The sequence below is a fragment of the Strongylocentrotus purpuratus genome, unplaced genomic scaffold (genome assembly GCF_000002235.5).
Source record: "Strongylocentrotus purpuratus isolate Spur 01 unplaced genomic scaffold, Spur_5.0 spur5_scaffold_16, whole genome shotgun sequence".
NCBI classification, from domain to species: Eukaryota; Metazoa; Echinodermata; class Echinoidea; order Camarodonta; family Strongylocentrotidae; genus Strongylocentrotus; species Strongylocentrotus purpuratus.
The window spans coordinates 19,374,105-19,390,885 of record NW_022145601.1 but is presented as its reverse complement, the minus strand read 5'-3'; the positions used below and the strand labels follow the sequence as shown (position 1 = coordinate 19,390,885).

The 16,781-nt window shown below is 36.3% G+C and overlaps 1 protein-coding gene across 1 annotated transcript; it reads right to left on the bottom strand.

Moving 5' to 3' along the window:
- Positions 1 to 4,276: 4,276 nt before the first annotated feature.
- LOC589856 (acetyl-coenzyme A transporter 1) lies at positions 4,277 to 12,742 on the bottom strand. The gene is made up of 7 exons (XM_789487.5): positions 12,641 to 12,742; positions 9,671 to 10,443; positions 8,357 to 8,538; positions 7,555 to 7,739; positions 6,349 to 6,469; positions 5,263 to 5,484; positions 4,277 to 4,581 (listed from the first exon to the last, which is right to left on the bottom strand). The coding sequence occupies exons 2-7, from the start codon at positions 10,404 to 10,406 to the stop codon at positions 4,402 to 4,404; spliced, it is 1,626 nt and encodes a 541-aa protein (XP_794580.3). The 5' UTR covers positions 10,407 to 10,443; positions 12,641 to 12,742; the 3' UTR covers positions 4,277 to 4,401.
- Positions 12,743 to 16,781: the final 4,039 nt, after the last annotated feature.

Below are 16,781 nucleotides of genomic sequence, written 5' to 3'. Positions count from 1 at the left end.
TTAGAAATCTGATGATGTACATGTACATATGGAAGATAATCAAGACCATTCAACTACTGCAATCGATCACTTGAAATTTCCAATCAAAAGCATAGGTTTTATTTTCTTTCTTAATTTTTTGTTTGTTTACATGGAAGTGAATGCTCACTGATTATCTCATCAAATGGACTAGTTCTAACTGCTAAGCCAGAAATGAAGCTACAAACTTTTGCTATGTCAGGCAATCTCACTATGACTTCTGGGCTTGCATTTAATTTAAAACTTGCATTTAAAGAGAAGGTTGAGTTCTGCATAGGAAGAGGTGAAAAATAATTTGTGAGCATTATCATGGTATTATGCAAAGTGTGGAAGAACATCAGATAACAAATGTTCCCTGAAAAGCATGGCTCTTCAAATGCCTTAATATTCTAAATATGGCATGTAACATCATAAAAATCGGGACAGATTTTTACACCACGTGTTTGTGTAGTCCCATATACATCTTTCTGTGTACAGTGCTTGTAACTTTACCAAGACTGAGTAAAAAATAAATATTTTGATGATTCCAGGACCTTGCAGTACACACCAAAGTTATATGCTAGATGATATATCTTTTCTGATCGAATCCACAACGTTTCTTTCACAATGCAATCGCATGACCAGAACTCAACTTTAATGCAAATCAAATTATTAAAGAGAAGGTTGAGTTCTGGGAAGAGGTGAAAAATAACTTGTGAGCGTTATCATTCTTATTATGCAAGTGAGGAAGAACATTAGATAAGACATGTTCCCTGAAAAGCATGGCTCTTCGAATGCGTTCATATTCTAAATATATCATGTAACATCGTAAAACTCGGGGGTAGGATTTTTACGCCACGTGTTTGTGTAGTCCCATATACATCTAACTGTGTACAGTGTTTGTAACTTTACCAAGACTTGGCCATATTCCAGAACCTTGCAATACACACAAATTCTTATATGCTAGATGATCAACCTTTTCTGATCGATTCCACACCGTTTCTTTCACAATGCCATCGCATGACCAGAACTCAACTTCATCTTTAAATACGTTTAATATCCAAAGGGGCCTGGGAAGTAAATTACATTCCACATGAAACAATCTGAAAACAATTCTTAAATATCCCATCTGATGAAAATACAACTTAATACCAACGGCAGCAGAATGAACGTAGAATACAAATACATGTATAAAGGAATACAGGTCATAGATATTTTCCCTCTCAGTATTGCACAAAAAGCAGATTAAAACCTAATTTTTCGCACTCCTCAAACAGGGGTCAAATATGCTGAAGAAATAACATCTGGAGCTGATCGGGAGGGTGTTTCACAAAGATCCTAAGTCGAACTTAACTCTCAGTTGGACTTAAAAATTATGGAGAGCCATTTGTAGCCTTAAAATAAAATATATTCAAAAGCCAAAATTGAAGTATTTTAGACTTTTAATAAATTCCACATCAAGAACATGAAATCTCCTTGATAATAGAAAGTATGAATGATTTGAATCAACATTTTATGCCTTTTAAAATAACTTTAAAAATATATTTTCAAAGATGCTAACGGCTTTCCATAACTGCTAAGTCCAACTTAGAGATAAGTTCAACTTAAGATCTTTGTGAAACACCCCCTGCTCACCTATATTGCTGAGGAGATGAGCTGTGCTTAATTAATACAATGTCATTGTGAATATGCATACTCCACATAAGTTGATATCGATAGCTAGTTTTCAGGTCGACATCTTCCGGTTTTCAAAGCTTTAAGTTTTGAGTTTTTAGAGATCTTTCCTTTGGTATAAAATTTAAGTTTGTGGTTAGCGCATGGTACAAATCACCCCAATTATCCATAGACTTTTTACATTTTTTGTATATGATCTATGATCAAATTAGTAAATCTTTTCCCATATGAAAAGAAAAAAAAAAGCCCTAAATATGTATAATTTGCAAATTATCATATATGTACCATTTTTACTTTTAAGTTATCAAGTTTTTGTGACCTGTGCAGTGCCTTATCTTTCCCTCCACAATTGCAAAAGAGTTATAAATAAACGCAAATTAAAGAAAATAGCGATACAGCAAGATATACACAGATTCTCACATTGAAGATAAGCCTTGCAGTAACTTAAATTCTCAGAAATATTCCTCTAAAGTAAACATACTGTTCTGTATAAAATATAATACATTTATAAAAAAAGAATACTATTATTTCATAAAGGTCTATATTCACATCACTGATGATGTTGAAAATGAATTCAACCAAACATTAAAGATGTTCATGCCTTGGTATATAGTCGTTCGTGAAATAGGCAACTTGGCGAACACTGAGCCAACAGGTATTACGCTCCCGTATGGACGTACACATAAAGGGACACTAGTACCCACAGGAGCGTAATCCCTGTTGGCTCAATGTGCTGCCCTCTATATACCCACGCGTGAGCAACTTTAAAGGTACCATTTTAATACTCTCAGCAAAAGAGAAAGGTGACAAGTTGTGCGTAAATTCATCTTGAAATATTTGAAAAGGTTTATTACAATGTTCCAGCTAAAGCATTTAATTAAATGCTAAACCCTTTCAGGACAGGAGTTGTTATTTAGGGCAAAATTTATCATAGGTTACTCTTCAATTTAGCAACAATCATTTTTTTTCTTTTGTTAATTGCTACACTATTCTAATAAAATCTGATATCTCTGCAAAACACATACAATAGGTAAAAACTTTGTGAAAAGTGGCCAATCTTTATCGAAAACCAATGACTTTGAACCTCTCAATGTGTTGCCAACTTAAGGATTTTAACGCTTAATTTTGCTTTTTCAAATTCCTGGCATCTAATGCCATATGATCATGCAACAAATGGATGCAGTGTGTGCTGAAATCCTTGTCCTTTCTACTCGTGCATCTGGTATAATTTCAGCCAAACCACAAAATGTGGAATGCTGCCTCTTTTACATCTCTTTATTTTCCAAGTAAATTCTATTTACACAATTAAATGAGAAGAAAATAAAATTGCCACCAAAATTTATTTTGTTTTAGAAAAATATTTAATTTGACATATTTTAATGAGTAATTTTAATGTCACCAACAGTTTGGATGAAGATTTTGTCATCACCTGTAAAAAAAATATAACAGTAACTTTAAAGCCACACTGTACTACTTGTAGCTACTTGCTCCCTCTATATAAAAAACAATTCCTAATCGGTGACCATTGGTCCCCCATGATCCTCTTTCTTATGTTAACTGAGAGCTGAGTTGATGAGATAACAACCTGTCCAGTGACCTTGCAGAATGGTCTAATCTCTCCTATAAACTAGTACAGATAAGCTTTAAGGCCTTATTCAAATGTGGCTTAGTGAACCACCCCAAAATCACTGCTGCAGCAACTTAAATTGACATGAAACTCAATGTGCTTCACATTTTCTGCATCTAAATGAATACACTTGGAGACCTTTCCTACAAACAACTAACTAATATTTGCTGACCCCCTACTTGCATTTTAATTTACTGGTACATTATTGTTTTTTTACTAGCTTTGCTACTTGCCATGGCAATCTTTTTCAGGTGGTTTACTACAACACGTGTGAGTGAGCCTTAAAGGGGAAGTCCACTTTTATATTTTGTTGGATTAAATCATAGGGGAAACATGAGAAAAACAGATCAGTGAATGTTTGAGGAAGACTTGATAAAAGTAAATAAATCAAATGCAAATTGGAAACTACAAATACCTTTCAATTTCCAGTTACTTGGTTATTGATAAAGTATTAGATCTATTTTTATCTTATGCACATATGTAAAAAAACATATGTATAGTAACCATATTTATAGTGTTTGTGTAGATATAATATGTTCAGACATAACGGTAATTCATTTTTTTCCAGGGAAAATGAGAGAGATCCTCCAGAGGTAGGGTGTTTCACAAAATTTACAACTTGTGGTTGATTGATTACCACTCAAATAATTCATAACTTTATAATTCATTTTTCATATTCTTTTTGAATTTTTTCAGACTTTCACTGATCAGTTTCACTTTCTTTCCGCTATAAATAAACCAACAATTATTGAGGTGGATTTTCCCTTTAAGATCTCATAACACCTCGATCATTAGTTCCTCAAATTAATAATAATGATAATATGTGTTGTTTACCCTGGGTAGCCTCTTCTGTATTAATACTGTTCTCTCTGAGGGCCCTGCAATCATATTATTACCCCGGCTTTAGCCGAGCTACCATGAAAAAGCACTCGAACATTCCAGGAATTTCTTCCTACCGAGTACCCAATCAGGCATTTACCTCACCTGGGTGGAGAGTGGCAAGTGTGGATTAATGTCTTGCCAAAAGACGTTGACGCCCCGGTGGGACTCGAACCGCGAACCATGTGATCCACGGTGGCTCATACCTGATGAGCCCGTGCTAGTCAGTCTCTTGACGACCCCGAAGATGGTAATCTCCAGGAGTCTAGAGGGAGCTCTTGAAGCCTACGTATCTTACGAGCGCAGATTCCTAACCACACAAATCCAATTATAACGCAGATGACGGATTCAATGTAGTATCCGTCGACATCTGTAACGCACTTCCCATCTGCTTTCGTGCAGACCTGGAGATTTTAAATGAGAGTGGCAAAGGAAGAAGAAGAAGTTACAAAGAGGATAAAAAAAAAAAATATTAATATGAAGAGATGAAGAAGAAAAAGACAGGAAAAAGGAGAGGAGTCAATTCAATAAGGTAAGAGTTAGGAGTACATGACAAAACATTAAAAGACGGCATCATGCGAACAATAATTGAACATGGAAAATGAGAAGATAGAACAAAACAAGACTAAAATCGACATAGAATAAAAGTGAGAAGGCATGGCATTTGTAATATATGAACCAACTATTAAATAACAATTTTGTTTTCACCATGTGAAAGGGTAACTTCTTGAATTGCCAAATCTAATCTGAAATTCTGAACTAGTCACTTATGCTCAATAAGATCACTTATGTTGATCTAAAATTTTATTTATTGGTACAGTTTATTAAGTCCATGAAGCATGGTGGCACTTGAATTAAATGCTGATTTCATAATAAAATAAATGAAATGAAATGAATGAATAATGATAAAAGATCAAATTAAAACACTATTTGATAAAAATCAATAAAGTGCAAATATATGTATCTTAATCATTATTGATATCAAAAGACAAACAACACCATAAAAATACACACTCCATGGCCTAATAGTAAAGAAGAAAAACAAGCACCAATCTACAAATGGATCATTAAAAATCAATGATTACCTCTGCTTCTGCTTTCGTGTCACAATCCAACCCTTCCTCCGTGCCCCCGTGGCACGACTTCCAGCTGAGGCTGTCAACTAGCCAGAGCGCTACCGTGGCGGGCCAGTTGCCCCCGAGATTGGAGACGGTGTTGAGCAGGGTCATGTAGGTACCCCCCATGAGAGGGTCCGAGACGCGGGCGTTGAAGGCCATCGTGGACACAAACATGCTGTAGAGGGCAACCTGTGAGAGAGCATGGTAAAGTTAAAGCCCACTGCACTACTTGTAGCTACTTGAGTCCTCTATATAGCAAACAATGCCTCATTGGTACCTGTTGGTCCCCTATGATCCTCTATGATCCTCTTTTTCTTATTTTAATTTAGAGCTGATTTGATGAGATAACCAGAGAGGTCTTATCCCTCCTGGCCAAACTTGAACAGATGGGCTTTAACACTTTCTGGATCTGAACACATAATGATAATAATCGGTTCTTGGATAGTGCATGACACATTTTGATATATAACGTTCCTATGTCCTTCCACTGAGCTATGGAAATGATGACCCTAGCTTTAGCTCAACCAGCTGTTATCAGCACATAGTGCATTTCATAACTTAATTCAGCTTTTACACTGCCAAACCACTTTAATATCATTTCGCCAAGCCCATTTCGTCTATCGTCCATGACACATGGACTAGTAATCCATAGTCAAATCAGCATTTTGGGGGAGAAAAACTGGGTATAATTTATACAATTAGAATTGGCAGTATTAGCAGTAGTCAAGGAGATAGTAGTCAGGGGCCAGTTTCTCGAAATCGCCATAAGTCTAATTTCGTGGACATTCCATAGAAATGTGCGTTAATTCTAGTGCTGTGGTCAAACGTTTAACCGTCCGGTATCCGACCGTCCATGGCACTATCCGTGATGTACTTGTTAATTCTATAACGCACGTTTCAAAAGGATGTCCAAGCAGTTGGACTTATGACGGTTTTGAGAAACAGGCCCATGGATAACAGCAAAATGGCTTTGAACAGGTAAGCCTTGTGATTGAGATTTGACAACAGTCTCCTTCATATATATCTACCTAAGCCCAATAAGTGAATACACACCTGATGTACAGCATAACTGAATAAAAGCAAAGCAAGATAAGAGGTCGGGAAAGATCCATCCGCAAGTCTGAAAGATGGTGTTATCCAAACTACCACTGCAAATTCAATGCCCATAATCAACCTGCAAAGAGTGAAACAGAAAAAAAATAATGTTAATTACAACCAGTGCCCCTCCCCTTTAAAGATAACTTGCATTGTGAAAGAAACGGTGTGGAATCAATCAGTAAATGTTGATCATGTAGCATACAAGTATTGATGTGGACTGTTAAAGGTTCTGGAGTCATCAAAATGATAAGAAATTTGGCCCAGCCTTGGTAAAGTAACAAGCACTGTATACAGAAAGATGTATATGGGACTACACGAACGTGTTGCATAAAAGTCTGTCCCGACTTGTATGATGTAACACATGCCATTTTTAAAATATTAAGGCATTTGAAGAGCCATGCTTTTCAGGGAACATGTTTCATCTGATGTTCTTCCACACTTGCATAATACAATGATAATGCTCATAGATTATTTTTCACCTCTTTCCAGAACTCAACCTTCTCTTCAACACTTGAGTTTCTTGCTTGTAAAAGAATAAGCCACTTCTGGGACACTATCTGCGCATATCAACACGAATGCTGGAAATGTGTTCGTGAAAATTAATTCATCATTATTCAATTATGCACAGACAATAAACAGGTGGAAGTATTCTTTCCAAGAGAGCAAACAAAAGGTATTCATGCAGTGCCTCCATCACTTTGGCAGCTATCATTCTAAAATGTTGGGGTCATTTGTGCATGTACCATCTCTGAAGTGGCTTATTTACGAGAAAAAAAGAAGCGGAAAAACCCGATGACATTTCTTTCATCTTTTATCCTTTGCTTTTCAGCAAATGCCAGGAATAATGCCACCCCCTCATTTGACAGACCCCTGGATATGCCACAATATATATGAATATTACAGTGTGTCCCAGAAAGAAAAAAAGAAGAAATTATCGACATTTTATCATAACATAATCACAATTATAATCAATAAATGACACCATTTGCCCGACATATGCATCATATGAGTTGCATCAAATGAAGAGGAGGATCTAAGCTTTACAAATATGTGTCATTTATTAATTATAATTGTGATTAAGTTATGATAAAACATCAATAATTCTTGGTTTTGTTTTTTCTGGAATGCATTGAATATAGTGAAAACACTGTGGAAACTCACCTCCATGGCATAGCTTGGAGGTAGATATTGAGTGGTCTTGACCCGGCTGTATACTTGCTGATGACCCAAGGAAGGATGATCTGGAGGGGTACTAGGGGGACAGCAAGGAGGGCCATGTCCTCCCGCGGTACCCCGGCCTCAATCAGCTTCAGACCTGTGATGGCATCAGCTGCTGCATAACCCATCTGAGTGAGGAGAACAAAATTAGGGCAGATTGAGAGAGAGAGAGGGAGAGAGAGAGAGGGGGAGAGGGAGAGAGAGAGAGAGAGAGAGAGAGATATATAGAGAGAGAGGGAGAGAGAGAGAGAGAGAGGGAGGGGGAGAGAGAGAGAGAGAGAGAGAGAAGAGAAGAGAGATGAGAGAGAGAAGAGAGGGAGGGGAGAGAGAAGAGATAGATAGAAGAGAGAGATACAGAGAGAGAGAGAGACACACACACACACACACACACACACACACACAGACAGACAAGAAATAGAGCGTGACGAATAGAGAGTTGAGTGACCATCTCAACATCATTCAAAACACAAACATCCTCAAAACAAATGAAGAATTCACTGTTGCCAATAACAATGCTTTTTCACAACATTTTATCTTTGACTTTTGACCATATTTAGATGTACCGCACATTCCATGATTATATAATCATTAAAAACTGAGCTTCGTTTTAAAGGGAAATAAACAGGCTTTCCAATGATACCAACTTAAAACAAGGTTCAATATGGACTGGCAGAACTTTTTTTGAGGAGTTTATACATATGGTAACGATGCTCAGAAGAGAAAAAAAAAGTTATGTATTCTTTACCTTAGAAGTGATGACAATGACAAGAAATTTCTTGATAATGGGAAGGCGTAAGATTTGGGAGAATTGTTTATACGCTGAGACCACACCCATCTCATGGTCGCCATGGCTATCCTCCTCATGCTTCAACAAGCCAATGATGGTGGTTGTGATGAAAAAGACGATACCCCAAAAGAATAAAAATTCTAGACAAAAAGAAGAAAGAAAAAGAATGATTAATATAAATAATGATAATATCGAATATTTAGGGATGCTAGAAACAAAGATTACTACTAGTATTGTGCTTACAAAATCACACATCCGTAGACAAACAAAAAAAATATCATGAAATAAGTACATTGTATAATATGAATGAGAATTATATATCTGAAAATAATTAGAAAATAATCCTCCAAATATCCAATTAACCCTGGGAATGAGACTTATATAGGTATTCCTGTCTATTTTAACACTGTTTCATTTAGTTCATTCTTTTTGTCCCAAAACTTCCCAATCTTGCACATCCCAAAGTCAATTTCTACTTTGGTCATTTATTTTCAATATTTGTCCGATCAATTCATAATTTCGCTTTCAATTTCATCAAAGTTAAATTAAGGTAATCATTCTCGGCTGCCAATGTACAATTACATGTGTCATTCATAGTTGTTACTCGTTCATTTTAAAAGGTCTTGTCTTTGCGATGTATTTACATGAAACTCTCTTGAAATTTATTACGCACAGACAAATTTGATTATTCGGCAGCAAAAATTATTGGAATAGTGTTGAAATTGATTGACCATTGACTAACTTGAATGACAAATTACTAAATTAACTCTGACATTTGCATGGTCTTGGATTCCTAAGACAAAATTCAAGTGCATAATAGATGCATTTGAATGCAAAGTGTGTTAAAATTGACAGGAATCCTATACCGGTATACTTCAGATCATAGTAATTACATAATTTGAGTAATATCTTGGAAGTATTTTACACAAAATTAAGTCAAAAATCCAAATGCATCAAATGCTTTGAAGTTGTATGACTAAACCAGTATCATTTTCAGATAAATAGTCTACCAATTCAATTTTGTTGTCCTACTATTTGTAACTCTATGCACTAACAAATATTTGGATGCTTCTTAATTCAGTGTTTTGGATTAGTGACATACGCATTTCGTGAGAATGGACTTTTTCAAAGTTTTTCATATGATATCATGACTGAATGTAAAAATCTAAGCTATCCATCCTGACATATATTAAAGGTGGGTATAAAATGAGGATATTAGACATGCATAAGGAAAATAAAACCATATTTTATAAAGAGGTGAAAGAAACCAACCTTTTAACGTTACAATTCCCTGCTCTTGAGGCTCCCATCGTAAATAAGTATTACAGAAATGAGCCGACTCTAGTGCAATGAAGATAACATTTCCAATAAAGAAGCCTGCCGTCTGACCAACGGTATTGCATGTTGATGCATATCCTACATTACTCTTAGATAACATGGTGAGGGCCCAGCCATCCACAGCGATGTCCTGCGTCGCTGCCAGGAAGTTGAGCATGAAGAAGAGGCTAGTCAGCAAAAGGATGTTCGGATCTTGCCCGTCGTCACCCAGGAGACTCGTGACCTGACCCGACAGTATCATCATGAAGAGACCAATCAGGTACTGACACGGAATCAGCCATGACTTGCGCCTGCCGATCCGCGACACGAACACCGAATCGACGATGGGCGCCCAAAGGAGTTTGATGCTGAACGGCCAGTAAACGAAGCTAAAGATGGCCTGTTGCTTGTAGCTGATGTTGCGGCTCTGCAGGAGGAGCGGGATGCTCCCAGCAAGACCAAGGGGTATCCCTTGCAGGACATAAAGCAGCAGAAGCAGTAAGATACTGTTTCGATCCCGTCCAAGGTTACTACACCCCGCATGGTTCTTATCATGTTCAGAATCCTGTCCTTTTCGATCAGTTGGAATGTCTGTATCCTCTTTCATATGGGTTGGTCTGTTATCAACCTCTTGCATATTATCCCCTCTTCTATCCTTCCCTCTTTTCATCTTCACTTCTTGTCTGGTCATGCAATAGTCTACTGTTTATGTACTCTTCGACAGGACTCTGAAAATGGAAAGAAAAAATCAAGAAAAAACAGGTTACATTAATGTCATTAAATCAATGATTAATGATATACTTGCAACACCCTGTTGCTGATCTCCGACAAAAGCATAGGGAGAACAAGAAGAAGACGAAGACGATTACATTACTACATTTTTTACTACAGTTTGAACCCAAGTGACACGTCTACGTCTATGCTGGTACTCGTCAAAAGCCTTTTCAGCAACTAAACAAGGATATTGTGGTGTGGTGTCTCTCATGACAATTGTTTGAACTAAATTTTGACCCTGTGTGAGGGTAGGGAGGCCAATGCCCAAATCTAACTTTTTAATTACTAATTTGTTTATACTAAAACTAAGATTAAAAGAAAGCATTTACTTTCACTAAGAAAATCCACCCATCTGCCGACTCCATAGGTTCCATCAAATAGGAGATATCCAGCTGGTTTGTAGCCATTTCCTTCTACGCCTTTCCGTACGTAAGAGCCTTGAAACAATTATATTTCATGTCGCAAAGTTACGTTCATAATTAGACAGGCCCGAGGGACAAAGTTCATGATGAAGTTTAAAACTTCGCGCGAAAGTGCAATCACTCAACAGCGGCTAGCCTTGAATCGGTCGCACACGTACACACCTTCTTCTTCTTAGTTGATCCCTCCACCGACACAGGCAAGCCCCGATGCAGGCTGAAGTCCAGCCATCAATGTGCGAACGATTACATCTTCTACTACTACGAGCCGAAGACGATGGTTCAAAAAAGGAAAGAAATATATATAATTCATTGATATTTACCTTAGATGTGTATTCCAACAATTTGATTTCCTCATGAGTATTCCTTATTATCAACGGTCGAGAAGTTACGAGGTCCAATTAAAATCCATCTTGCAGCGAACACAATCATAGCGCACATCCATGCATGCAACGTACGTGTACTAATATTTCTCTCACTCTCTCTCTCTCTCCCTTTCGCTATACGTAACATACACACTCACTAACCATGTATCATACAATACACACCTTCAAATCATGGCTTTCATTTCAATTCTCAATTGGAGTATAGACTGCTCACGTAGACTTTTTTTTTTACTGAAATATCTTTTTTAACACTTCTCATACATTACTGCACGACACTCGTATCTAGTGCTGTGAGAATAAGGTACTAGGGTCTATAAATAAGACTAGGCTTTGGGCACGATCTGACCGGAGCTCAGATTATGTCGCAATACCCTTTATTTTTGGCGCGAACAATGACGTCACTGTTCACTGTTTTCCTTCTCATTTTGAGATGGATGTAGCTATAGGGCTCAAACCAACGCAAGATTGACAGAAACATCGTACTCTATCTACTTTCGAATGTTCAGTTTGTAAAAATCTGTATTTAAAAAGATATAATCTTTTTTCTTTATATTTTCTAGTTGTTAGAAGTGGCAATTGTGAACATCTAAAATGTTGATCTCTATCAAAAGTTCTTTACTCAAAACGGATCCCATATTTTTAGGGTCTACCTTCTGCCAATGAGAAGGTTTTTAGTGAGCAAACCTCTACGCCCTCTAGGATTTTCTTAGTCGGTGGTGCGAGTGCGTCAAGGTCGTCTGCAACCACAATTATTGGATTAAAAAACGTCAAAATCTGCAAGATTGTCAACAAATGGTGAAAGACTGTTACAGATCCGTGATTATAGGTATGTTGTGAAATGTATAATTGTATTTTCTTTTCATATTTTCTTCAATTTTTATTTTTACATCATTTTTTTCCCTTTGCTAATTTTTTGAAGTGGGCGACGAGCGCACAAATCGTAGGTGTAGTACTAGAAGCCTTACGCCCGGGCATTGGCCTCCCTAGTGAGGGGAGTGATTTTATGTGCTTTAGAGTTCCATATGTACCCTCTAGTCTACACGTCTTTAGACTGACTGGGCGTCACCATAGGTAATTCACGTCTTTTAACCCATAGCGATGCGGGATACCGCTTTGTCGGACTAAAACCAGAACCAGAACAGCCATAGCCATAGACTAGCAGTTCAGTCTTTTCGGTAGAAACATTACATAAAGGATAGCATACGGGACTACACATCTAAACAGCTGCTCTTTTCATCATAACTTTAAAAAGCACAACAAGACATTATTATTTTTCAAAAACTGTGTTTACAGTGTGTATATAAATATATATATATTTTTGAAATAAATATTTAAAAATTACGTACCACGGCTAGTCAATTTGAAGCAATTTTGTGGTGGTATTCATTTCTGAGGCTTTACTTTAAATACACGTAGCCTAGGAAGTTGCGCATTATGACAAGCCAAAAAATCAGCTCGCTCCGATTTGTTCCCGGTTTATTCTGTACAATTAGGCTGTGTTATAGATGTTTCGATGGGATAGTAAAGAAGTTAGACTAATTAATGACGGTTTCTAGGAACGGGCCCCGATTGCTATGGTCCTTTATGGATGTTTAGGATGTGTTTTTTTTTTTTTTTTTTACAGACGTGTATCAATTATCTAGTGTTTTTTTTTTTTTTTTTTTTTTTTTTTACTATTGCCTATAAACATAGGCCTAGATCTATATATATTCTTTTTTGTGTAAAATGTCAGTGGCAGTGCCAGACCCCTATGAAAAATGAATTATGCTGATGGAGGGTATATCATGTATTGCACCCAAACAATTTGACATATAATGGAATAAATAACTATTATACTGTTGCTCATAAAGTTGGAATATTTTTTTTTTTAACCCCAATTTATGGAATTATTTTGACAATGATTTATTCCTAATAGATGTAGATAATAGTATATATTCTCAGATTTTATTGAATAATAATTTGCCAGTGTTTCTTTTGCGTGACTGCTAACGCATGTGTATGCGCGCTACTTATCAACTATAGGGGACCTACGCCAATCGTAAGTCATAAATGACAGTAATGAGGATTAATGCCCCACAAAGAGCACTAATATAGTTACGAGGCCATTGCTTTGTCACTGAACCATGACTGTACGCAGTGGGGGCTAGGGGTAGGGGGCAGTAATTCCCACAAATAAAAAAAGATATAAACAAAATACAATAAGTTATCAATAATTCATTGCATTTATCCCGGTCCCCAACATAAAAAAATCCTCTGTACGGCCATGCATTATGGCTCAAGGCATGGGCACACAGAAGATTTAGGGGTTATAGGAATTTCACATTCCCTTTTTTCTTCCTGGCAACTTCGAGAGGTGCAGCATGCAGGGGAAGCCAGTTTTATTCTTTCATACTTTGTATCCTATGTGCCATTCTATTGTACCTTAATTCTATTGTATGTTTGAAATGCCAAATAAAAAATAATAATAAATATTTTTGTAATTTCTCATCCCTCTCTCTCTCTCTCTCTCTCTCTTCTTCTCTCTCTCTCTCTTTTTTTCTCTCTCTCTCTCTCTCTCTCTCTCTCTCTTTCTCTCCCTCTCTCTCTCTCTCTCTCTCTCTCTCTCCCTCTCTATGTTTTTTAAACATCATGGTTTCTGCAATAAAGATGAAATAAATAAAGCTGTTTGGATCGTATGCTTAATGCATAGTATAGAATGACATAGAGCCAAGTAGATGCAATGTTTTACTAATCCCTGTCACCCTGTGTCTAACAGGATCAAACTGACTTCATTCATCTGTACTCAAACAAGTCTTGTTAATCCATTCTTAACGCATAGTTTCAAAACATGCTAGCAGCACACTTGGAGCTCGATGGTACATTCGATGCAAGGAAATAGACAAGATATTAAAACACAAAGATGAGGTGAGTTTTTTTTTATCATTTTTGATTTCTTATTTTCAGAATAAATTCAGTTTAATAATAATATTAACGATGGTGCTTATAAAGCGCTTACCAACGATTTATCTAAGCGCTATAACAAACAAATTACAACGATAAACAATTACACATTAAACAAAACAAAACTTACAAATAAACCTACAAATTACAATAAATAATTATGAAATAGACATGTACATCAATGTTAACAGAATAAGTGAATCAACAAAAGCAATTTTGAATTAATGTGTCTAAAGACAAGTTTTGAATTATATGTTTTTAATTTGTTTGCTTCACAAGCATTAACTCATATCTGATCAAGTTACATCTAAAGTAGATTTTGTTTTTCCTCAGATACGTAATTTCTTGTTCATTTAAGCCTTAACATGTCAAAGAAAAAATATTTCCTGTGGTCTTCCTCTTCGAATGTGAGTCGTAAAAAGCCTCATTATTCTTTTGAAATTCCGAACCGTTACAGCGTATCGGAGATAGAGGATTGGGTTCAGGACCAGTTACATGAGAGATGGCAAAAAAGTTTTTTAAATATTTTTTAATAGTTAAAGCTGTTGCAATGTTTGCAAATCAAATGAATGAATATGTATTCAATGGTATCATAATTGTAATTGTTGATAAAATCTGTCTCACGGCCTAAGCTGAATTATACAATTTTTTTTTTAATGCATTAACCAATACTTTAAAATACTAAACCATCATATTATAAGGAGATACAAATTGTTACGCGATTTAACACGGTAAATGTGATCCATGATTAACATGGTTAATTTGTTAACTGAACACTGCAAACTTCCTTCTTGAACTATTCAATATTAAATAAAATAAAATAAAATATAAATATAGAGTATTTGTAATGCGCCAATTCCACATGACTAATGTGGCGCATGAAGAAGAAAAACTATAAGTACACAAAAATACACACAAAAATGAACAACGACAATGTGAAAGTAAATCTAAATCTTCTGGGAAAGTCGCTTTGAATAAATGAGTTTTGAGGGCATGTTTAAAGCAATCTACAATTGAAATATAACAAATATGTTGCGGCAATTGATTCCATACGTGAGGTCCAGCGTGTGCAAATGACCGATCCCCCCCCCCCATGATTTCTTAGTTTTCGGAACAACAAGCAATTGAGAATCGGATGATCTTAAGCGTCTGGGAGGATTATAAGGCATCAACAAATTAATATTGTACTCTGGGGCAGATCCATATTGTTTTAATTGTATATACCACGAGCAGTTCATCAAAAGATTTTTTCAGATTATGAATTCATCTTTGAGCTGGCCAAGTGAATGCTATAGAAGGCTGATACTTTCGCTATATAGAAGTCATTGTTATTATTATTATATTATTATTACTATTTTGAAAGCTACACCCAGGTCGTCTGATGGCGTGGCCTTTATTTTTCACCCAAAGCCTCCTCCGTGAGCTGGTTGTTCTCTTCCTTCTTCACTTTCAGGGATGACATTTCCTAACAGAAATCAAAGAATATAGGTTTTAAATTCGGTGTCACGGGTAGTGGGACATAAACAAGCATCCAGAACGCAAAATGCAGGATTTTTCAAAATCAGAATTTTATCACAAAGAGGTAGAAGCACATCTTTAGGATATGGAGCTGGTAAATATATATATTTCATTCAGGTATGTCAAAAATGAATTCTTAATTCACAAAAATCACCGACTATTTCGCCTTTTGTGCTAACACGTCTTTTAATGCCATAACATTTCGCTTAGGCACCCTATAACGAGCACAAAGACAATATGAAATAGATTCCTCAGTTCAACACTACAGGGTATCGTCAATCAAGTTTTGAATAAGTAAGTCGACTGAAGGCGTCAGAGGGCCGTCAAGTTTAAAATACATTATTTAAAGAAATACGAATTGCTGTAGAGAGATGACATCAATTCTGCTCTCATATATTTCAGGGTTTTTTTTAAATAGAAATCTAAAATTGATTGATCTATTGGAATATACAAAACTTATGAGCAAAAGAGTTAGATTAACCTGGGAAATATAGTATGCATTATTTTTTTTTATTATTTACATTCGGCACCTTGTGAAATCTATACACTTATAAGATATGCAGCTTCCTCAATTATCATTTTTTCGTTGTAAATTGTTAACATTGTAAACTACAACATGCATATAGGAAACGAAGCTGTATTAATTTTCAGTTTTCGTAAATGGTCACCTTGTAAAATATACATAGGAATGGGGGTGCACTAATTTTCAGTTTTTTTTAAATATTAAAGATGGTGTTAATAAAATGAATACATTGCACAGTGGCGCAGCAAGAGTCCAACCATTAAGGGGGCCCTGCAACGATGGAGGGGGTGGGTTGGGGGAAGGGCAGTGCATTGCCGTTCCATATGGAAATTGAAATATAAATTTATGACGTTACTGATTAGGGGGAGTCGTGTGCAGGTATCTTCATTTCTTACCCTTTGCTTTTCCCTTGACCCCCTTTTTTTCTTCCAGTTTTATCTTTATTTTTTAATTTTTCACTTCTCAATTGGGAGGGATGTGCCCCTTCCCCTTGTTCCCCCTTGTAG